The following is a 25094-nucleotide window of genomic DNA, read 5'->3' as shown; positions in this document are numbered from 1 at the left end:
TTTGGAACCTGAAAGTTGACATAATGACATAATATAGGTTCTTTTTTCCAAAGAATCCATACACATATATTTCCTATTTGGTAAATTGCACTCAAGAACTTCTAGTGAATCTTGTTAATACCTTCATCAGATTTTGCAGTTGCACCCTCATCTGTCCAAAGTTCTGTTGGATCCTTCATTTTCTCATTAACATCAGGTTCTTCCCCAGTCAGAAATGTCAAAGGTAGTGATGAAACGATGTTCTCTGTTGTTAATGCTACATTCATCAATGCAAATTTGGTCAGTGATTTGCTCAAAACTAAGTGCATGATGTCACAAACGTGTTATTTCTTGGCATTGCAGGCAAGAAAATAACACCACAATTATGTGTTTATGACTACAAATGCATAATATGTAAGGCATATATTTTTCAAATAATGGAAAATAAAGTGTTTGACAAACCTTATTTTGAAGTAGAAAAAAAAAACAATAATCTGATTTGATAACAGTGAGAAAGGGAGAGTTTTGTTAGACAGTGTATGCCCTTAGCTCCAATCAGATTGAATTACTTATTGTCATTTATTGTAAATGAATAAAGTGCATAATTGATTTGTGATATTATGGTGTGTTTCTGTGTAATACCCTTAAACTGGACACTTATGAGACTCGTGTTAGTTTAGAATTTTCACAGTTGTTGGATAGATCTGGGGAGATTTATCCTGCCAAGGCTGACATTGATGTGCCGCCAAGTTGGTTGGGGTGGCTTGTCTCAGCTACCAGGGTGAGACCTGAGGTACATGCAATGTGGGTTTTCTTGAAACCCTGAATCGGACCAAAATTCTAGTATTTCCCTGGACCTTGGAGATAGATGGGCAAAACTGGAATGTTACACCTGACCCCTAGACTCGATTGTGGTACTGCACTAGGTGTCGGGTTGGGCTGTCTTTGATATGTCAATCAGTGAGATCCTTTATCGGGTCAAAACCTAGGTATGTTGGAATAGTCTAAGAATTCACCTGAGTGGGTGATCATAGTGACAGGATCAGCCCCTTTGTCGGACAAAGTGAATGATCGGGGAATGCACTCTCTCTGAGGGAAACCTAAACTGCTGGCAGTGGATTTTAAATGTGTTTGAAATTTGGTTATGCAAAATATATTTATATAGAGATATACTTATATATTATGGTTTCAAATTGTTTGCAAAAAGGTTTTAATTCCCGGGATCCATGTGAGTAAAGAGTGTAGCATTGTACCTTGCAGTTGAAGGAGAGGTCCTCTCTTGTCAAGCAGTGTTTGATCATTATGCGCTGAGAGGTTAAGTGTAAGGCCATTGAGGGTAATACCTGATGGGTTAATCTTGCATCTATCTACAGTCCTTGGGTTTTCACAAGATGGCTCGATCCAAGGACCATTTAGTGTAAATGTTGGGCCCATTAAGAGCCCATTGTGATAGACTCAGGGGTTCACTGTAACCTACAGTGAATTCGGTCAGGCCTTGTAACAAAGGCTGGGCTGAACCCATGTGGCTGATGTGTAGATCAATGCTTGGGTCCCACACCATACAAAGAAAACCAAACTAGCCAACATATAATGGGTTAAGTGAGCAGTATGACTTAATGGGCCTAAAGCCCATTTCGAACTGGGCTTAAATGGTTTAATTAAATTGGGCCATTCTGGGTTTATAATTTGACCAGGATTAGTAGTTGGATAAGATAAGTCTTATCAACTTGAGAGTCCAGATCTAAATACAAGATTTAGATTAGGAAATCTCATTCCTAATCAGATTAGGAAGCTGATCCTGAAGGGATTATAAATAAGGGGCAAATTCCATAGAGAGAACACACTCCTTTTTGCAGTCTCTTCTCTCCCTCAGTTCTTGGTGCCATCCCAATTCGATCTCCACCTACTGGAGTGATCAATAAGTGTTCTTGATATTATTTCTTGGTGAAGAAACAATCAGAAGTTGTGCTCACACCACCCTGCTCGATTCTTGGTGAAGAATCCTAGGTTCTTGCTGGTCCTGCCTCAACATACGTTGTGTCATCTTTAATGGAGGCAGATTTGGTATCCTCTTTGGGCGTGAACACCTATGTTGGGAGTTCCTTTTAATTCCGTATCAGGTATTTCCCTCTCCCTTCTTTTGGTTTCAGATCTGGTCCGGTTTTGTTTCAAGAACGAACCTTGAAAATGCAGTTTTCTAAATTAGGGAATACGATTCTCGGATGGAAGAGAGAAATTTTTGAAATTTCACCCAACCTTCTTGCAGGGTTCGGCCATCCATATGATGGATCTCCCATCCCTTCAAGTTCTTAGTGAGAAGAGAAGAAGAGATGGGGAGAAGCCAATAATGGTCTAGCTGCCCCACTCATTATCTTATATACTCATAAAAAAGATTGATTACAAAGACTAATATGGCATTAATAGGGTGGCTACTGTTCATAACATAAAACAGCTCCAAAAAACATCATAAACTAATGGCCCTTGGGCCCAATAACACTAACTAATGATTCAATAACATTAACTAATGATTACAAACAAGAAAAACATAAGAAACTGCTGAATCTCAACAGATATATGAGGGAAAATAAGGTGTTTGATGCACCATGGACAATAATTAAAGAAATTCCAAATAAAGTAGACATCTCAAAAGGGTCCCATAACATTCTTATATACATGTTTACTTTTTGGCGCCGTTGTTGGGGAAGCATAGAGAAAAATTTTTATTTGCTTTGTCTGGATCTGTTTCATTATTTTTCTTTTTCGTTTTATTACTTGATCTATTATCTCAGTTTAATTCATGTTTCTCTTTGATTCTGCAAGACGGAATAGCGAAAGGTGGGGTACCGGAGCGTTGTGGGACTACGGGAGAGAAGAGAAATTGGATTGCGTTTCATATGTAGTCGTCCCATTTTATTTTTGATTTTATTTTTATTTTTATTTTTGAACTCTTTTTTTTTGGTAGAATATTGATTTTCGAATTTTTAATTAATTTTTTTTAGATCCGATTTATTTTTTTTTCTAGTATTATTTTTCTCCCATTTTGTTTCTAAATCTATTTTTCTTTCTTTATTATTTTTCTAGATCTATTTTTTTTCTAGTATTATTTTTTCTCCCGTTTTGTCTTATTAGGTTTGTGTTTTTCTTTTATTTCAGAAAAAAATAGAAAAAAAATCATTTATTTTATTTATTGCCGCATAATTTTCTTTTGTTTATTTTATTTTCGGTTTAATTTTAGAATAGCAATTTTCTTGTTAGAGTTTATTTTGGTAGTTGTTAATTTCGTTTTTAGCATAATTATTTCTTTTATTTTCTATTTGTTATAATTAGTTGTTGCATTATTTAATTCCTTTTTTTAGTTATTCAATTGAATAATTAATCGTTAAATAGGAAATTGTTTAAATTTTCAAATTTGAATTTCAATTTCAATTTCAATTTCAAATTTCGAAATTTAAATTTAAACTTTCGAATTTAAAAATAAATAAATAAAAACAAATAAAAAATCGAAAAAAGATAATATTTTTTTTTTGCATTCCATCATTTAGGATTTGATATTCTAGAGCATGCATCATATAGGTTTATTTCATTGCTGAAATTATTTTGTTAGTTGTGAATGTGCTAGGTTTCTTTTTATTTTAATTGCTTCTTGTGCATAGTTTATTTTATTCGTTTATATTATATTACTAAATTGCATTTTAGAAATAATTGTTCATGCATTGTAGTTAGTTGCATTCATTTTGTGTTTATTTTGTCTTTCCGTTAATCCATTTTAAGGGCATCCAACTTAAATAAGATAAGGTGGGGATTTCATCACCCTTCCTTGGCCCAAAAATCACCACTCTTCACGTGCGGTTTACCCTAACCCTAATTTAAAATTTGGATAGCAAGATCCTTTAGGGAAGCCTCACATTTGGTTCAAAGGTGTGCTAAATTTTAGGAAAGCTTGTGATTACTTTCCATAACTGGCGGTTGGTGTGTAAGGAAAGAGGTTAAACGGCTACGCCAAAGCGGGTTTTGTGGTTACTTAATTAGGTCCTTGCAAGAGCAAGGGGAGCCTCCCACATCCCCACTTCTTACCTAGCTAACCAAAGGAAGTGGTGTAATTCCAAATGAACCTAAGAGGATTCACATTGGTTGAACCACTAGTTTAGGAAAGCCTAGGTCAGCCCTAGGTCGTGTGGTCGATTTGTTTGCATTTTTTTCTTTGAAAGTTTAAAAATTCAAATTTTAATTTTAATTTTAGGAATTTAAATTTCAAAATCTGAATTTGAATTTAAATTTCAAATCTCAAAAAAAGAGAATAAAAAATTAAAAATTCAAATTTGAATTTAAATTTCAAGAATTTAAGTTTCAAAATCTAAATTTGAATTTAAATTTCAAATAAAAAAATAATAACAAAAAAAGAGAGTAAAAAAATTAAAAAATTCAAATTTGATATTAAATTGCAGAATTTAAATTTCAAAATCTATTTGAATTTGAATTTAAATTTCAAATTTCACAAAAAAGGGGGTTAAAACAAAATAAGAGAATGAATTCAATGGTTGGAGTGTGTGTAATGAGAAACTACTTCCAACCTGAGCCACAAATAGATTGGAACCATGTGTCTAGACAACTAGACAAGATTAATGGGATGGCCCACAGAATTGACCAGGTCCTTGGATATCATCAACAAAGTGGCCCATACCCAACCTTGTCATCCTATCCATCACGTTCCATCTATGCAAACCCGGCCCATCATGTTAGCCAGTGCCCTGCGGTAGGCCCATGTCAACCAGTTAGTCCAAACCAAGTACATGCGGCCAACAAATTTTTCCCTGGGTGGGAAAATCAGCCCAACTTCACCTATAGGGCCCAAGTCCAAGAAAACCCCCTATCGGATGTTCACTCTCAATGGTCTGAAGCCCAGACCCACTAGGAGTACAAAGATTACCCTGGGACTCAACCGGTTCAACCATGTCAAACCTACATGCAGTCCCAACAACAATACCATCCAACTCCATGGCCCAACAATTTCAGAGGCCACAAGTACAGAGTTCATTCCAGCAAGTGTACCCTAGGAACCAACTGGTCCAATCGTATCAGGCTTACCCTCAACCTCCTCAAACCTGTACAGTAGATGATCAATTCATATAGCTTCAACAGCTGGTCATAAATCAGTAGCAATCCATCGATAGATTAGAGAGCCGAATAGGACAGCTAGCCAAAGCCAAGAAGAGGAGAGGAGTAGGGCAACTACCGAGTCAACCGATTGTGAACCCTAGAAATCAGCCATTGGGATTTCCTCCACAGTAGATTCAACCACCTCCTAAGGACCCTTAGCTTGAAAACACCAAGGCTATTACAACCTTAGGGAGTGGGAGGATTTTAGAGGGCCCGTGTGAGAAGAAGAAAAGGAGCAGGAAGACCCTAAGTTGGGGGGAGAACAAATAGGAAAGGAAAACTTAGAAGAAGAGCGCATAATGAACCAACCAGTAGTTCCCTTTCCAACTGCACTCATAGTCGGGCCAATGCGAAAGAAGAAAGAGACTTGCAACAAGGAGAGCAAGGAAGTCCAATATTAACTTCCCTCTCCTCAACACGATCCAACATATCCTGGCCTATGCCAAGTTCTTGAAATAGCTGTGTACTCAAATGATGGAGCCACGATCGGCCCCACAAAAAATGATGCTCTCGACAGATATTAGTGCAGCTCTCCTAAACCAATTTCCCCAAAAACTGAAAGATCCTGATGCTCTTTTCATAAGTTGTGTCGTCTTTGGAATCACCTTCAACTAGGCCTTATTGGATCTAGGGGTCAGTATAAATATGCTTCTGTCCATTCATGACAAGTTCAGGATCGGCGAGTTAGAACCTACCCTGGTAATTCTGCAACTCGCGGATTGGTTAGTCAAGTCCCCTCGAAGTGTTATTGAGGACGTCATTGTCAGGCTAGAGGGTTGTCACCTCCCATTGGATTTCATCATCCCAGACATGACCCTAACCGAGGAATTGAACCACATCCCGATAATCTTAAGATGTCTGTTTCTAGCAATGGCTAATACAAACTGTAAATCGGGGGAAATGAACATTTTATTAGGGGAGCAAAAAGTCCGATTAAACGTTTTTAGTGCCTCTAAGTATCAAAACCTAGGGGAACATAAATGCAAGGTAGATATAGTGGACAATCTTTTGGATGCCCTACCTACCCCTTGGTTAGCCCAATCTGATCCCTGTTTGTTAGAAGATGAAAGTGAGTCGGAGAGTTTAGATGAAGAAAGTGTGTAAATGTGTCTGACTGAAGACGTTAAACTTAGCGCTGGTTGGGAGGCAACCCAACGTAATTTTCAGTTACTTTTAGGATTAGAGTTTTTGTTTCATGATTCGAGACCAGGTGGCAAACCTTGAACCCCTCAGGAAAACCCTATTCATTGTTCCCTTTAGCCCAAATCCTTTTTGCATCATTCTAGTCATGCCATTGGGGACAATGGCATTTAAGTTGGGGGGTGAGGAAAGAGAGAAAAAAAAAATTGAGAAGCTAACCATTTAAATATGTAGAATTAAAATTTTACTAAAATTTTTTTTAAAATTTTCCATTAAAAGAGATTCCAAAACAGAAAAAGTTGAGGAAACTGATAAAAGAATATTGAATTTTGTAGAAATTGGTAGCAAGTGATAGGAGTAAAAATTGGTCTTATTTGAACATTGTTGAAACCGTTTAGAAATTGGAAAATACTCCCAAGTTTGCCCCTGTCGAGATAAAAAGCGAAAGATTAAGAAATTAGACAAAAATTCTTCAAATTGTTAAGAGACAGTGGACTACCCTGAATAGTATTGAAAAAAAGGGAGAGAGAATAAAAGGTCAATGGACACCCTAGACTTAGTAACCGGGTCTCTTCACCTAAGTCAAGTATCGAGATTCGCATCAAACGGAAAAGGGAATGCCAAAGACAATTACCTAACACTTAGTAACCGGGTTTCTTCACCTAAGGCAAGTGTCGAGATTCGCGTCAAACGGTGGAAGGTAACAAAAAATAAGTATGCATATCAAATTCAGGGGTAGAAATCCGCTGTTAGAAATGATAAGAAGAATACATGTCTGATTTTAAAAATCAACCTCAAATTATCAAAACAACCTGCGAATGGAAGGGTAAATAAGATTTTTAAGCCAAGTTTCTATAATATTCAAAGTAAGACAGTTTTACCCCTTAAGCCCAATACCGATCTATACAGAGTTTGAGAATTCTGAAATCAGGATGCTTGAGTAATTCTGTTAGGGATGATCTTGAGATGGGAAGGATCTCTATGCTTAGTGTAATTTTAAGGCTGCATTGCTAAGGGACTAGCAATGGTTAAGTTGGGGGGTGTGATAACTCTGCATTTTGATGCCTTTAAGGCATCAATTCAGGGATATTTTCGGCCTTAGAGTAGTCAAATTGTGTCCTTTTCCCAATTAAGGTCTCTGTGCAAAACTGGGAACTTCTCATGGCGCCCTAGGGTTTAAAAACTACAAAAAGTGTGCCCTAGAATGGATGGTGGAGATTAGGAGTGGAGGGTGAAGTTAATCAGCTAGGGGCGGCTAGGGTTTCCTGAGAGTGAAAAGAATGAGTAAAAAGGTGCCCTAGGGTTTGCTAAAACGTGGGGAGCATGCTAATATAGTAGGAGGGGCGCCAAACTGGGTTTAGTAGCTAGGAGGCCCTTCTGCTTTCAATTTTTCACAAAAACACCCCCTCTCTCAACTGGACTTCACACCAGCTTCCCAAAATCTGCATTTTAGCCATGAAAACTTCCCAGTTTTGCATAGAGATCCTCAGAGGTCACAACATTGAAATTAATTGGGAAACGACACAATTTGACTACTCTAAGGTCGAAAATACCCCTGAATTGATGCCCTTAAGGCATCAAAATCAGAGTTATCATTTATCAAAAAATATTCTTATATATGTCATCAACAAATTTGATTTAGAATCCACTCTCATACCTACAGTGCTCTTTCTCGGTGAATAATCCAAGTCTTCTCTAATGTTAACTTGTACATCTTCAAGCAGAAAAGCTTCTTTTTTGGATCCAATTGGAACAATGTTTTCATCTACCAAGGGGCTTCCCTTTGGATAACTGACTTGCTCTTAGGTGCTGGTGCATCCAGGTAATTTGGTTCCTGGTGTAGATTTACATGACCAAAAGAGTACCAAACACTTGCAGATGAGTTACTTTTGAATTAATGAACTATTAAGGGAAAGAAAAGACATAAACACTTGTTTAATTTTAGATGATGATCATGATAAAATTCAACACCTTCAACATGCAACTATTAATTTCTTTATAATTAGCATCAATTCAAAAGACAGCCTAGACCAACTTAAGCAGAGCAATCAAACAATAAATAAATAGGCAATCCCTGAGGGTGTAAGTAAAAGTTTAGAGAAGCTGATGAGGGACTTCTTGTGGGAGTCAGGGGAGGACAGGAAAGATCTTAGGGTGAATTGGGAGATTCTCTCTAGAAATAGGGAGGATGGTGGCTTGAGGCTAGGACACATTAGGAAGAGAAATGAAGATCTTTTACGAAAGTGGTTATGGAGGTTAATAGAGGGCAGAGATAAGTTATGGGATAAGGTGACACTGAGTATACATGGGCTTGCTGATGATGGGTGGGACGCTGGACTGGTGGCAAGGACTACTAGAGCCTCTCCTTGGAGATCCATACATGCCATTCTCCCTTCTTTCTTGCAGCACATCAGTATGATCTTTGCTCAGGTAACCAGGTGAAGTTTTGAGAAAACCTTTGGGTGGGAGAAGTTCCTTTAAAAGATAAGTTTCCATCCTTATTCTCACTCTTTCAATTTAAAGGGGAACCTATCCCTTCCTTTCTGGTTCCTTCCGAGTCTACCTATGGTTTTGACTAGGATTTGGACTTTAGCAGAGGCCTTAGGGACTCAGAACTTGAGGATGCTTTGGAGTTAGTTCAAATTCTGAATGGGGTGGTTTTAGACCCATCAAATAGGGATAATAGGATATGGACTTTAACCCCTTATGTCTTCTTTTCCTGTGCTTCCTTCTTTAAGTCTTTGGTGTACTCCGCTAGCAGTAGCTTTCAAAATTTCCCAGTAAAGGAAATTTGGGGTAAACCGGTCCCTCTAAGGATTGGAGCTTTTTGTTGGGAAGCCTTCTTGGAAAGATGTAATACCTGTGATTTACTCCAAAGGAAAAGGCCTAATAGGTGCTTGTCTCCACACCGGTGCATCTTATGCAAGGCTGATGGTGAAAGTTACTACCACTTACTAGTTTCTTGCCCTTTCAGTTCTGATATTCGGGTTTGGTTTATGGATCTATTTGGGTGCAGGTGGCTCCCTCCCCCAAGCATACAAGGGTGGTTTGCTGCTTCTTTCTTTAGGTGTCCGAAGAAAAGAGGTAAAGTCATGTGGTGATGTTTGAGAGCTGCCATTTGTTTGACATTGTGGGAAGAAAGGAATCAAAGAACCTTCTTTGAGAAAGAAAGAAAGAAAAAAGACCTGATTGAGGTCATAACAGTTAGAGTGTTGCAATGGCTGAAAACTTTGGAGCTGTTTGTTGATGTCTCTGGTATGCTGCTGAACAATTGGAAAGAAGTGACCTCCTCTGTGCCAAATCAATCAATGGTGTGCCCTCTGTGGTCACCTCCATCCCCGGGGTTCTTGAAGTTAAACTTCGATGGGAGTAGTGAACGTAACCTGGGACCTTCAGGTGTGGGAGGTGTATTCAGAGATGAAAGTGGGATGGTGATTGCTTTATACTCAGCTCCCATTGGGTTGGGAGACTCTCTTAGAACTGAACAATTTGCTTTGTTAGTAGGGCTAAGGAAAGCGAAGGAGCTGAACATCCAAAAATTGATTATTGAAGGAGACTCTTGGCTAGTGTTAAATTGGTTAAGGAAGGGTAATGGATTTTGGATCTATGCTAATGAGAGAAGAGAGGTTAAGTGGCTGCTGAGGGGAGTGGAAATCCAGGTTCATTGGGTGAAAAGAACTGCAAATGCCTTTGCTGATAACTTGGCAAAACAGGGGGTGGGTAGGGGTCAATTGTTTTGGGCAACTCTGTAATTTTCTTGTTGTTTTGGGGGAGAATCAAGTCATTTTATCTCTCCCTAAATCTTGTATGTATTCTGATTTCTCATTTTAATGAATCTTGTTATCAATAAAAAAAAAAAAGAAAACTAACTCAAACAATCCCACTAAATGCCATAAGAACTACTGATATAATTAAGTATATTACTAATTTAATCTCAATTTGGGAATGGTTTTTCTCTCTGTTTGGATGTAGGTGGAATCCTCCAGCAAACGTTCAAAGCCTTTTTGCTCCAGCTACCTTTACATGGCCAAAGAAAAGGGGAAGACTTATGTGGAGATGCACAAAAAAGGAAACAGTATGAACAATTTGGGAAGAAAGGAGATCAAGAATATTTTTGGAAAAGGAGAGAAGGCATAATTGAAACAATAATGATCAGAGTGGCTCATTGGCTGAAATCTTTGGAAACTTTCTCAAATGTCTCAATGGATGACAAACTTAGAAAGTGGAAGGAAGTGGCAGATTCATGTTAAAATAAGACTGTCATCAATCATCAATGGTCTCCACTAGAAAGAGGGTTCATCAAACTTTGATGGTAGTAGCAAGGAAAACCCAAGAATCTCAGGTATTGGAGGAGTATTTAGAGATGAGGGGTGCAAGATAATTGCTCTTTACTTAGGACCGGTGGGGGAGGGTGATTCTCTTAGAGGGGAATATTGGCATTGATGGAAGACCTGCAAAGGGAAAAAATATTAAACATTATAAAACTACTTATTTAGGGTGATTCAAAGCTGGTTGTGAGTTGGATACAAGGTAAAGAGATGAAATTATGGACTTATAATAATGAAAATAAGAAGTTCAGATGGATAACTAGAGACATGGAAGTAATTGTTTGTTGGATCAAGTGAATGCCAATTCTTTAGCTGATGCATTAGCCAAACAAGGGGTGGGGAGAGAATCCCTGTGCACAGTTGTAAGTGAGAAAATTGGTTTTGGGGGTGAGATAAGAGGTTTTATCTCTCATTGAATGTTCACAGTAATTAAACTCCTTGTACTCTTACCTCTTTTTAATAATAATGGAATTTGCAGTTATCAATCAAAAAAAAATCTTATTGTCTATTTGAATATATAATTTTCAGTGAACAGTAAGTAATATTAATTTACTAACTGAACTTACTTATTGATTTCTGAATTTCATTTTCTTTTTTACAATTTATGCAACACATGAAAATTATAAATGCTAATCATGTTTATTTTGAAGTGTTTTACAGGTGAGAAATGAATTTTCATATTTTTTTATTTATTTTGCTATTTTCTTTTTCATGTAATTTATTTTAGATTTATATATTTATCTACTAATTAAAAAAAGGCAATCTCATGAAGCTAATGGCATGTACTTCAGGCAAGTGCAACACCATGAGTCACACCTTAGCATCAGAAAATGATGAAAATCATATCTTGTGAATTAGTTTTTGAAAAAAAAAATACTTCTTGACCTAGTATTGTAGATAGCCTTATCGGCCCAATTTTCTTCTTTAATCAAGATTCATCCTTTCTATTTGACTGGACTTTAATGTGGACAATGCAACAAGAAAATTCATAGCAAACCCAAGATAAATGCAAACAGAACAGAATGAGATTTACTAGGCAAAAAATTCCTTGAACTGAAATATTATTACTTTTCTGGTTAGTTTCAGATTCAGCCAAAGAATGTTGTGGATTTAAGTCTGCATCTCCCTTAACATGTCGTACTGCATCCCCTGAATCAATACATCAAGATATGAGCATAACAAATAAGTATGAATTATTTCTTTCACTACACTACAGAACAAGTGGATGTCAATTAAGTCATATTCAAAATTGAAGCAGAAGCTACATAACCAACCTAAAGGGTTTTTATCAGACACCATTGCTTGGTGCAATGATAAAACCTCAGGCTAACAAGCCAGCGAATGCAGGTTTGAGTCTGAGAGCACCCACTTTGTGCCAAAAAAAATTGCCAAAGTTTAGGTCAGCATCCAGTCTACCCCTCAAAAGACCCAGGAAGTTGGGACCATCATCATTGGGTAATGGTCATTGTAGTGTTTGTATGCAAATATTTTGGTCCAAAAGGTAAAGCAGTTGCAAGTTCTAATAGAAATAATGTATAACATTTCTAGCAGGCATTCAGTGTTCAAATGTATTAAACAGTTTTATAATCTCCTCAATCTATGTAGTTCATTGCTCACCTGTGCGTTTACCCTTTATCAACTCAAAAACAGAGGAGAACCAATTTGAACTCCTAGCAGGTTTCTGTTGTACACTTTGCATATTTTCATCATTACTTCTATCCCCAAAACATGGGAATAATTTAAAACCATTAGCTGTTAAATTGGACAAAAGAGTTAAATCTGTCAGTTATGGAACAGTTATAAATTAAAAATAAATAAAAAAAAGCTAGAACCTCACAATCAACCATGTTAAAGTCACACATGCTTATCAAAATGTGATAAGTACCTTCACAAAACAAAAGTTCCACCACAAATTAAACTATTGGTCAGTTAATATGAAAAATAAGCAGATATTTATTGTAACCAGAACTTCCCTATATGATGTATGTGTAAAAGGTATCACATTACGAAGATTTTTTTATTGATGGATTTAATTTTTTATGGATAACAGCTACTTTGAATGAGTATGTACTTAAGGTCATTGATATTACTGATTATTGTAAGAGAATAACATACAGTATCAGGGGCAATATTGTAATCTTGAATCTTCATATAAGTTTTCTTTTGATAAGTAAATCTTCATATAAAGGCTAGGTTAACTCTAGACAACCTAGCCTTTAAGGATGAACTGAAATGGAGGCAAAGAGCTAAAGTCAAATGGCTCAAAGCGGGGGACAAAAATTCGAGTTTTTTTCATAAGATTACAAGTGCAAGAAATAGGTTTAATCAGATTGAGAGAGTGGAATTTGAGGGTCATGTGGGAGAGAATGGGGTTGAAATGAAAAATATTGCCACCAAATATTTCTCAGACTTGTTTATGGAAAGTTGGGCTAGAAGACCTCTCCCGGCTGATCTTAATTTTAGGAGGATTTCAGAGTCCCAGCAAAGAGAGCTGGAAGCCCCCTTTACAGAGGCTGAAATTTTGCAAGTGTTAAGAATCTGGAAGTTGATAAATCCCCAGGGCCGGATGGTCTCACTAGTCTTTTCTATAAGAAATGCTAGAAGGTGGTGAAAGTGGATATGCTGAAAGTGTTTCAAGACTTCCACCAATCTTCTGCTCTGGAAAGAATCTTGAATTCCACTTTCATTTCCTTAATTCCTAAAGTGGAAGGTGCAACAAACATCAAAGATTTTATAATTTAGACCCATCAGTTTGCTAAACAGCTTCTACAAAATCTTGGAAAAGGTTCTAGTAGAGAGGATGAAAAAAGTCCTTAGTACTGTGATTGCAAAAAATCAATTTGCTTTTGTGCCAGGTAGACAAATGTTAGTGTTTTGGTGGAAAACAAGCTGATAGACTCAAGGAAAAGAGAGAGTAAACGCTGCTCTGTAAACTGGATTTGGAGAAGGCTTATGATCATGTCAACTGGAAATGTCTGGATTTTGTTTTGGAAAAGATGAACTTCGGTTTGAAGTTCTAGTAAATGGAGAGTCAGCTGACTTCTTTAAGAGTTCCAGAGGCCTAAGAAAAGGGGATCCCCTATCCCCCCTCCTATTCATTTGTGTAAAGGAGATTTTGTTTTCGTTTGTCAACAGAGTAGGAGAAGAGGGTCTGTGGATGGGGTTTGAGTCAGTTCCAGGAGGAGAAAAGGTTCAATTGCTTCAATTTTCTGATGACACCCTGTGTTTTATTGATGGTGAGGTAGATCAATTGGGGGTCATGCTAGGGGTGCTGAGCTGGTTTGAAGCTGTGTCAGGTCTGAGAGTGAACTGCACAAAGAGTAGAGTAATTCCAGTGGGGAAAGTAGAAAATCTTGAAGCATTAGCAGAAGCTCTTGCTTGTCAGATCGGCTTTCTGCCGACCATGTACCTAGGCCTCCCTTTGGGGGCTAAATGCACCTCCTCTCTAGTGTGGGACCTGGTGGTGGAAAGGTTAGAAAGGAAATTGGCATCTTGGAAAGCCAAATATCTTTCTTTGAGAGGTAGAATTACTCTCCTAAAAAAGTTCTCTTTCTAACCTACCTTCCTACTTCCTATCTCTATTCCCAATCCCCACAAAAGTGGCTCAAAAAGTAGAAAGGCTCCAGAGGGATTACCTGTGGAAGGGTTGGGAGGAGAAAAAGAAAATCCATCTGGTCAGTTGGGAACGAGTTTGTACTCCAAAAGAAAAAGGTGGTTTGGGGGTGAGAAAACTGAGAACTTTTAACAGGGCATTATTGGGGAAATGGATTTGGAGATTTGCAAAAGAAAGAGACAGTTGGTGGAGAAAATTACTAGCAGCCAAGTATGACACCGACAGAGGTGACTGGTTAACCATTTCAAACCTCCCTTCTTTGGGATATTCTCTTTGGAAGAAAATTGTTGAAATCTGTTAGTTACTTAGTTTCCTTATTTAATTAAATTAATTCTTTGTTATTTTTCTGTTCTTTAGTGCTGCAGGGGCATTCTTGTAATCTTACTTTCTTTTATTATTAGTTAGGACGCCCTAATATAAATATTAATGACTGGCGCCGCCAGACTGAACTTTTTTATCCCAGAATTCTCTTCGTCTCTCTTCTCTTTTCTCTCTTCCTTTCTTCTCCCTTTCTTTTTGTTTCTCTGATATGCTCAACCCAGAAAACATGGTATCAGAGCAGGTTTTCTGGGGTTAGAAGCAGTGCGACAAAGTCTTCTCAGTTTCTTCTTCCTCAATCTCTCAGTTCCTCCTCTACTGTGGATCGAATCTGATTAGGGAGTGGATCGAACTGATTTGAAGGGCTTTCTTTTAGGTTCTCTTCCTTTCTTTCTTGGTCATGTGCCAAGAAAACCCTAAAAGAAGGGAACTCTGATGCTGTGAAGGCAAGTCTTCTTAACCCTGTGGGTCGTGTGATCCTTTCTTGTACCCAGGTAAGTGGGTTTTAGAGGTCTGGATGACCTGCAACCACTGTGACTTTTTTATGGAACTGTGGATCGGGGGGATCCTGTTTCTTATACCCAGACAACTGGGTGGTGTAGGTCTGAATGACCTGTGAATGTGTGACAGTGGTTTGCCAATGTCTCTTGGGGAATTATAGTGGCTGTGTGCTCAAGTAGTTGATGAAGGATTATATATAAGGGCTGCCTAGTTCCTGAATTGCCTCCTTATATGTGTGTGATGTTCCTAAGATCTGTTTTTTGACTGAACTAAACTGGGCTTCCCGTGGAACTGTGAACTGAACTGAACTGTCAAATCAGACCTTATATCATGTCATCTGAGGATTCTAGTGTGTCTAGTGGGCCTTCCAATCAAGGTGGAGTGAGTGGAGGATTTGATATGAGCTTCCCCATGGATGTAATACCGTTTGATGGCTCTTTTTCCACCATTGTTGGTCAAGGCACTATATCCCTTCCTTTTGGACATACCCTTTCTAATGTGTTACATGTTCCACAATTGCCTATAAATTTGTTTTCTGCCAGTAGAACAAACTCATTAAACTGTTCAGTGACATTTTTTCCCTTCTTGTGTACTACAGGATTTGGACTTGGGGAAGGTGATTGGTAGAGGTCGTATGGTAGATGGTCTTTACATGCTAGAGAATAAAGCTAGTCTTGTAGTTATTGAATCTACGAGTCAGTTTAGTAAAAGTCAGGTCTATTTATGACATAGTCATTTGGGTCATTTATCTTTTGAGTCACTAAAGGTCTTGCTTCCAAATTTGTTTAAAGCAGTGTTAGTGTCTAAATTTAAATGTCAAACTTGTCAGTTGAGCAAACATTGTAGAAATCATTTTTTTTCAAGAAATAATAAATCTGATTTCCCTTTCCATATTGTTTACTCTGATGCTTGGGGCCCTATTACCTTACCATTTGAGCTTGGCTATAAATACTTCATTACACTTATTGATGACTACTCCAGATATACATGGGTGTATCCCATGCAGTCCAGAGATGAAGTGCCAAAAATTGTAAAAGATTTCCAACGCATGATATTCACTTAGCTTCAGACGGAGATTCGAATTTTCCAATCTGACAATGGAAAAGAGTACTTCCACAATGACCTCACAGAGTTCTTTGCTTCGTGTGGGTCTATCCACCGTAGCTCTTATGCCAAAACTCAACAAAATGGTGTTGCAGAAAGGAAAAACCGCCATCTCCTTCGTGTGGGTCTATCCACACGTTATGTGCTGCCTATCTCATCAACCACATGCCATCTTGCTTGCTAGGGTATAAAGCCCTCCATCGGCTCCTCTTCCCTAACGCTCCTCTTTCTTTTATCCCTCTTCATGTGTTTGGTTGTCATTGTTCTGTGTAAAATCCTTATTCGATTCTAGGTTACAGTAGAGAAGAAGAAGAGAAAGAAGAAGAAGAGAAGAAGAAGGAGGAGGAGAAGAAGGGCTCGGCCAGATGAGGAAAATCAGTCCTCTCTAGTCGACCCACTTGTATTTATCTCAAAATAAGTTTGGTTACAAGAAAGACTATATTGCCCCTCATAAGTGATGGGGCACACAACTTAGACCTGAATAAAACAAACCTTTCACTCTCACACAAATACACCCAAATGACCAAAATACCCCTGTTTTGTGAACTCTAACACCCCCTCAAGTTAGAGAGTATATGTCATATAGTCCCAACTTGTCACAAATATAATCTACTCTGTCTCGAGACAATCCCTTTGTAAAGAGATCTACACACTCACATGAGATGTGGTTATCACTCCACTGATCACTTTCTCTCTTACAAAGTGACAATCAACCTCAATATGCTTGGTTCTCTCATGGAAGACTAGATTGGAAGAGATGTGAACAGCTGCATGGTTATCACAGTATAGTCTCATAGGTTTGTCAACCGAGAACCCCATCTCTTGTAGCAAGTTCTTCAACCATACTAGTTCACATGTGGTATGAGCCATAGCTCCGTACACAGCTTCTGCACTACTCCTTGCCACCACGATTTGTTTCTTGCTCTTCCAAGTTACAAAATTGCCACCTAGGAAGGTACAATACCCTGTAGTTGATCTCCTATTTGATACAGAACCAGCCCAATCAGCATCAGTATACCCTACTATATCAAGGGGCCCTCCACTTTTATATAGCAAACCACGGCCTGGAGCACCCTTCAAGTACCTAACAATCCTTAAAAATGGTTCCCAATGAGGAACCCAAGGATGTTGCATAAACTGACTCACCATATTCACAGAAAATGATATATCTAGTCGGGTAATAGTCAAATAATTCAACTTTCCCACCAACCTCCTGTATCTTCCAGGATCGTCAAACTCCTCACTTGCATCAACACTCAACTTGACATTCAGTTCCATAGGAGTCTCTGCTGGTTTAGCACCTAACAATCTTGTTTCTTCAACTAGGTCAAGAACATATTGTCTTTGACATAAGTTAATTCCACGTCTTGACCTTGCAACTTCTATTCCCAAGAAGTACTTCAGCTTACCCAAATCTTACGTATTGAAGTGGTCTTGTAGAAATTTCTTCAACTTATCAATCCCATTATTGTCACTCTCAGTTATGACAATATCATCCACATACACCACTAGAAAGATTTTCCCATGTTTTGAGTCACGGCTGAACACAGAATGGTCTACCTAACACTGTTTCATCCCGAAGTTTTTCACTACTTCACTGAACTTGCCAAACCATGCTCGTGGAGATTGTTTCAGTTCATAAATTGCCTTTTTGAATCTACAAACCTTACCATCCTCCCCCTGAGCAACAAACCCTAGTGGTTGCTCCATATACACCTCAATGAGATCACCATGCAGGAAGGCATTTTTAATGTCTAGTTGCAAAAGAGGCCAGTCATACATAGCAGCTAAGGAAATCAACACCCGAATTGAACCAATTTTAGCCACAGGAGAAAATGTCTCCATATAGTCCACACCATACAACTGAGAATAACCCTTGGCCACTAACCTGGCCTTCAATCATTCCACACTGCCATCTGGGAGATACTTCACTGTGTAGACCCACTTACACCCAACAACATGCTTACCAGGAGGAAGAGCAGTGAGCTCCCAAGTGCGGTTGTGTTGTAGAGCAGATAGTTCCTCTTCCATTGCTTGCCGCCACCCTAGGGAGGTAAGGGCTTCCTGGACAGTCTTGGGAATGGAAACAAATGATAACAATGATATAAAGTTGCGATGAAAAGCAGAAAGATGAGCAATGGAAACATAGTGTGAAATAGGATGAGAAGTACAAGTGCGCTTACCTTTCCGCATGGCAATAGGAAGATCAAGGGCTAGATTGGAGGAGGGGCCGGTGCGCTTCTGTGAGTATACACTTGTCTGATTGGTGGCCTCTCAGTAGTAACTGGCACGGGAGGAGGAACTACAGGGGGAACTGCAACTGGAATGGGGACCACGGGAAGAGGATCCTCAACAAGGACAGGAAAAGGAATTACAGGGGAAGGAGAAGGAACCATGTTGTCCGAGAAAAAAGGAATCGATTCAAAGAAGGTGACATCGGAGCACACAAATGACTTATGAGAGTTGGGTTATAGCACTTATACCCTTTCTAAGTCCTTGAGTATCCAAGGAAGATACACTTAGTAGCTCGTGCATCTAACTTGTCTAAACTAGGACCCAAATTTTGAACAAAGCAAATACACCCAAAGACTCTCAGGGTAAGAGGAAATGGGGACAAGGTGGAAAACAACACGAAGAAAGGGGATTGACTTCTAAGGATGGACATGGGCATCTAATTGATGAGAAAACATGATGTGAGGACAGCATCACTCCAAAAACGCTTTGGGACATTCATATTAAGCATCATAGACCGAGCAGTTTCAAGGAGATATTGATTTTTGCGTTCAGCAACACCGTTCTGTTGTAGGGTGTAGGAACATGAGGTTTAATGAATTATCCCATTGTGCTCTAAGTATTGCTGAAATGGTGTTGAGATGTACTGTTTTGCATTATCAGAGTGTAGAATTTTAATATGAACACCAAACTGTGTACATATTTCAGCATAAAATTTCTAAAAAATGGAGAACAATTCACCGCGATCTTTCATAAGATAAATCCATGTTATTCTTGAAATGTCATCAACAAAAATTACAAAATACTTATAGCCATTGTATGACATCACTTTGATTGGACCCCTAACATCAGAATGAACTAAAGAAAAAGGACTCAAAACACGACTATCAACTCTTGGACTGAAAGAGGCTTTATGATGTTTCCCAAGCTGACACAATTCACAATCCAACGATGAAATATGACTCAAAGAAGGAACCAGAAACTTCAAAGTTTTGAGAGAAAGATGACCAAGTCTACAGTACCATTGAAGAAGAGTAAGAGACGACTGAAAGGCTATTGGAGGACCACCACCATCAAAATAATACAATCCACTTGCCTCATGCCCTCCACCAATCTTCATCCCCGTCTTGAGATCCTGAAACACACAAGAAGAGGGATAAAAGGTTATGGAACAATTAAGTGACTTGGTTAATCTACTAACGGACATAAGGTTAAAAGGGAACTTAGGAACATATAAAACAGATGATAAAGATGAGGAGAGATCAACATCACCAACGCCACAAATGGGAGATGTAGAACCATTAGCAAGAGTAACTGTTTGAGATGTAGAGGACCGAGAAAGAGAAGAGAATACATTTGAAGTCCCAGACATATGGTCCGAGGCTCCGGTGTCAATGATCCAATGTGAAAGCTTGGAAGCCAAGCAAGCCATACCTGAATGGGCAAGGGTAGTTGTGTTCTACTGAGAAGATGTTTGGAGGAACTGCTCATATACCGCACGAGGTACACTCACCATCTCCTTCCCAAAAGCACCAATAGATGTGGAGGGAGTTTGATCCATTTGCTGATTTTCACTAACTGTACCATTGCCCCTATTCACAGCATGGTTAGCCCAAGTGTTGGGTGGACCATGTAAATCATAGCAGAAATTAACAATGTGCCCCTCTAATCCACAATATGTACACTTCCTAGGAGCATTACTTCTTCCTTTACCACGACCTCCCCCTGAGTCTCGACCTTCACTCTAGCCACCATCCCGTTTAAACATGGGACCACCTTGGTTTCCTGGAAGTCCACCACCACCACCACCTCTATTTCCACGGCCTCCACCTCTAGCCACCACCAAACCAGATCTGCCTGAGAGAGAAGAATGCTTTGTAGACTCAATAGAAGTCCTCCTAAGACGGGCAAACACTTCTTCAAGTGAGGGAAGGGCAAACCCCCCCTAGTATTTGTGCACGGACAAGTTCATATTCAGCCTTCAAACCCACCAGAAACCTCGTTACATCAAGTTGCTCACGTTGTTGTTGTTGAACCTGAACATCCGGTGTCAGAGGATGATACACATTAAGCTCATTTCGGATATTCCTCAAACTTGCATAGTATTCTTCCAAGCTCTGGCTACCTTGCTTCAGATTGAAGTACTCTTGGTACAACTGATACACCTTAGTTGTATTGTCTTGCCCGAAACACAGTTTCTGAGGATGATCCCAGATCTCTTTAGCTGTTTCTAGGAACATAAAGTTCATACTGATTTTTGGCTCCATGCTATTCCACAACCATGTCATAATTTGAGCATCCTCCTGCTCCCAGTCACTAAACCCTAGAGAGTTAAGAGGAAGGTTTTTCCTCTCTCACATGCTTCACCTTCTTCTTGGCCTTTAAGAACACCTCCACCGACTTGGCCCAAGGCACATAGTTCTCACCATTCAGCTTAATGGATGTCATTTGAACATTCAGATAATCTGGAGAGATCATCACCCAAGTTTTGTTGTCACTACCATCTCCGGTTGACGACATTTTCAACTAAATCTGCTCACCTCACAAGGAAGTATGAACAACACCACAGAAATCAGTATGAACACCACCACATGACACAAGGTCAACTATTCAGAATCATCCACACACCATTCAACACAGTACAACCACCACCACACCACTGCTGTCATGAACTTCAGCAGCCGAAAAACCCTACTTTCAGCACACATACGAAGTAAAAACAAAGGAGAACAAGGCTGATATGCATACTAATCACTTCACATCTCCACAAAAAAATATTTTGAACCAAAACACAGCATTTACAGTCCACTATTTGGGCGAAAAACAAAACTGTTCATACCTATCCACAAACAGCCCTCTTCGTATCATAGAATAGAGGGCATCTAGTACACCACCTCAACGACCACCACCACAGTAACTGGAGGCATACTCACCTCCAAAACCACAAAACGACCGCTCCTTTTTGTCTTCTTGTTGAGCTTCCACTCAGGCTAGAAGAAAATCGAAGAAAATCGAAGAAAGCTGAAATGGTTGGCGGCGAACCCAAGAAGAAGAAAAACAGTGAGGAAAGAAGAAAAAAAGGGAAAAAAAGGACTAGGTTTTATTGCTCTAATACCATGTAAAATCCCTATTTGATTCTAGGTTAAAGTAGAGAAGAAGAAGAAGGGTTTGGCCAGATGAGGAAAATCAGTCATCTCTAGTCGACCCACTTGTATTTATCTCAAAATAAGTTTGGTTACAAGAAAGACTATATTGCCCCTCATAAGTGATGGGGCACACAACTTAGACCTGAATAAAACAGACCTTTCACTCTTACACAGATACACCCAAACGACCAAAATACCCCTATTATGTGAACTTTAACATTTGTTCAAAACTTGTCTCCTACCCGTGGTAAACTTGATTCTCGTGCTATTCCATGTGTATTTTTGGGCTACCCTTCTTCACAAAAGGGTTACTGTTGTTTTGACCCTGTTTCCAAGAAATACCATGTTTTAACGGACGTGTCTTTCTTTGAGAGTGATCATTTCTTTCCTATTTCTCCTCAAGGTGGAGAATAGGGTGGAGGAGAAACATGTCCAGGTACTACCTCATCCACCTGACCCTCCTCCATTTCGTGTCTTCCTTCGTCATCACAAGGGCCAGCCAAGTTCAAAAGTTGTGGAGCAACTTGAAGCTATACCACCGACATCATCAGATCCACTGGGGACAAATCCCATCCAACCAGGTACTATTATTCTTGTTGATATTCCTAACCCTATTGCTATTGATTCTTCGTCTGCCAATGACCTTGACATCCCTATTGCACAAAGGAAGGGAGTTGGGTCTTGTACCACCAAACATCCTATCTCCCATTTTGTCTCATATGAAAACATCTCACCCTCTTTTGTGCTTTCCTCTTTTCCATTGATAGTGTTCCTATACCTAAAAATGTGGCAGAGGCTCTTTCAGTACCTGAGTGGACAGATGCAATGAAATAAGAGATAAATGCCTTATATAAAAATGGTACATGGGAGTTAGTGGATCTTCCTGTGGGTAAAGAATCGGTAGGGTGCAGGTGGGTTTTTACAGTAAAGCACAAGGCAGATGGCACAGTAGAAAGGTACAAAGCCCGGTTGGTGGCAAAAGGGTCTACTCAAGTGTATTGAGTAGATTATGTAGAGACATTTGTTCCAGTAGCTAAGATGAATTCTATCAGGGTTCTTTTCTCTCTTACTGCTAACCTTGATTGGGATCTCCACCAGTTAGATATTAAAAATGCCTTCCTAAATGGTGATCTTGAAGAAGAGGTGCACATGGTGCAACCTCATAGTTTCTATGCCCAAAACCAAGATCAGAAAGTGTGTAGGTTAAAGAAGTCCTTATATGGACTAAAGCAGTCACCAAGAGCTTGGTTTAGCAAGTTTCATATAGCAGTGCAACAAATTGGCTACAAACAGTGCCAGGTTGATCATACATTGTTTGTGAAAAAAGGAAAAGGGAAAATCGCAGCCCTGATAGTGTATGTTGATGACATAGTGATCACAGGCAACTAGAAGGTGGAAATTCAAAGACTTAAGGAATTCCTAGCCACTCAATCTAAGGTGAAGGATCTAGGTCCCTTTAAGTACTTTCTTGGAACTGAAGTGGCCCGTTCACAAAAGGGGATCTTCATTTATTAAAGAAAATACATCCTATACTTGTTACAGGATACAGGAAAACATGGAGTTAAGCCTACTGACTCTCTCATTGATCCAAACCACAGACCATGTGATTGCCAAGGTGAGATTATCAAGGATGTAAAGCAATTCCAGAAACTTGTGGGTAGGCTATTATATTTGTCCATGACCCAACCAAACATTGCTTATGCTGTGGAGGTTCTTAGTCAATTCATGCATGCCCCCAATACCACACACTTAGAGGCAGCCTATAGAATCCTTAGGTATCTAAAAAAGTTTCTGGGGGCTGGTTTACTATTCCAAAGAAATGGACAATTGAAGGTTGAGGTATATACAGATGTTGACTGGCCAGATCAGTTGATGACAGAAAGTCCACTAGTGGGTACTATACCTTTGTGAGAGGGAACCTAGTCACATGGAGAAGCAAGAAACAGAATGTTGTGGCAAGGTCCAGTGCTAAAGCTGAGTATAGAGCAATGCCTCACGGAGTGGCTGAAGTAATGTGGATAAAGAACTTGACAAGGCTGCTACTAACATTGCTGCCAACCCAATTCTTCATGATAGAACTAAACATATTGAGGTCGACAAGCATTTTATCAAGAAAAAAATTGTAAATGGGGAAGTGTGCACTCCATATGTCAATTCCACAAATCAACTTGCAGACATCTTCACCAAGGGATTACATCATCTGCGGCACAATGATTTATGTGACAAGTTGGGCATGATTGACATCTATGTTCCGATTTGAGGGGGAGCGTTGAAATCTGTTAGTTAGTTAGTTTCCTTATTTAATTAAATTAATTCTTTGTTATTTTTCTGTTCTTTAATGCTACAAGGGCATTTTTGTAATCTTACTTTCTTTTATTATTAGTTGAGATGCCCTAGCCGCCAAACTGAACTTTTTGATCCTAGAATTCTCTTCATCTCTCTTCCTTTCTTTTCTATTTCTCTGATATGTTCAACCCAGAAAACAAAAATCATGGAAATTTTTCCTCTTCTAGGCAGTGGTCTGTCCCCTAAGCTGGGTTCTGGTCATCAACTAAAATTCTGGAAAGACAAATGGTGCAACAACAGGTCTCTAGAAGAGCTGTTCCCCCAGCTTTTTCTACTTGTAGAAAATCAAGATGCAATGGTGGCCAATTGTTGTTAAGTGAGAGGAAATAGCATTGCCTGGAGTCCTTCATTCAGAAGAGCTTTTCAAGATTAGGAAATGGATCAAGTGGTGGATCTGTTTTACTTGCTTTCATAACAGATTTTAAACTTGTTGGAAGAAGACACCTGGACCTGGAAATGGAATGCAGATGGTATTTTCTCAGTGAACTCCTTTGCGAAGTGTTATCAGATGGGGACAATGTGAACGTTCCGTTGATAAAATATGGAGACAGATTTTATTTTATTTTTATTGAAAAATAAGACATCACCCGAAGAGGAAATAAACCCAAGAGCCCAAAAGATCTCAAAGATCCCATATTAAAACCCATAAAACCAAATGACAAAAAACTTACAACTTTTCTCAAAACAATCTTGAGCACAAGCCAATAAAACAAAACAAGAGATCCCCATAAGAGCAAAAACATCCAAACCCACCCCTAAGCAGAAACTTAAACCCTCCTTGCTCCATGACTTAAGCCTCAGTCTTCCACCACAAATTCATCCTTCTGACCTGAAACATCTTTGTCCCAGAACTTGTCGCCATCCCAATTAGGTATTTTGTTCATCTTTTCTTCCCTTTTCCTTCTTTCAAACTCCTCAAAGGCCCTTCTGGCAAACTCCTCACCACCCCAAAAAAATATACCCAAGCTCTTTCCAATCGTGACCTCTCTACTCACTAGGTTCTGAAGAGTCACACTCCCTGTCTTGTTGTCAACGCCACCATTATTTTGCATTGTTACACTCTTACCAACAGCAAAGTCATCAACACACACTTTGTCCTGTTGCTCCTTTCCTACATGAGGATACAGGCTGGCATTGCACCGTTGTCTCCCTGCTATAAATGCCAGATGACCTACTGCCTCTAAATCTTTTCCTCTTATAAAACCCAGTTGAAGTTTTTCGTGGGTCCTG

The 25094-nt window shown here is 39.1% G+C and overlaps 1 protein-coding gene across 8 annotated transcripts in view; it reads right to left on the bottom strand.

Annotated features, from left to right (window-relative positions):
- LOC104592934 (membrane protein of ER body-like protein) overlaps window positions 1–25094 on the bottom strand; it is a 124131-nt gene that overhangs the window by 73754 nt on the left and 25283 nt on the right. For 7 of the 8 annotated variants that reach the window (XM_088900754.1, XM_010252497.3, XM_088900752.1 and 4 more), the window contains 3 exons: window positions 12222–12356; window positions 11673–11753; window positions 122–256 (listed from right to left, as the gene is read on the bottom strand). In XM_088900754.1, coding sequence (XP_088756880.1) covers window positions 122–256; window positions 11673–11753; window positions 12222–12356 — 351 coding nt within the window. Of the gene's footprint in view, window positions 1–121; window positions 257–11672; window positions 11754–12221; window positions 12357–18323; window positions 19330–25094 lie in introns of those variants that run through there. The other variant, XM_088900757.1, reaches the window with a different exon arrangement.

The sequence above is a fragment of the Nelumbo nucifera genome, chromosome 3 (assembly GCF_055504915.1).
Source record: "Nelumbo nucifera cultivar China Antique chromosome 3, China Antique-T2T, whole genome shotgun sequence".
Taxonomy (NCBI): Eukaryota; Viridiplantae; Streptophyta; class Magnoliopsida; order Proteales; family Nelumbonaceae; genus Nelumbo; species Nelumbo nucifera.
The sequence above is the reverse complement of the archived record's forward strand: the minus strand, read 5'-3'. Positions and strand labels throughout refer to the sequence as shown.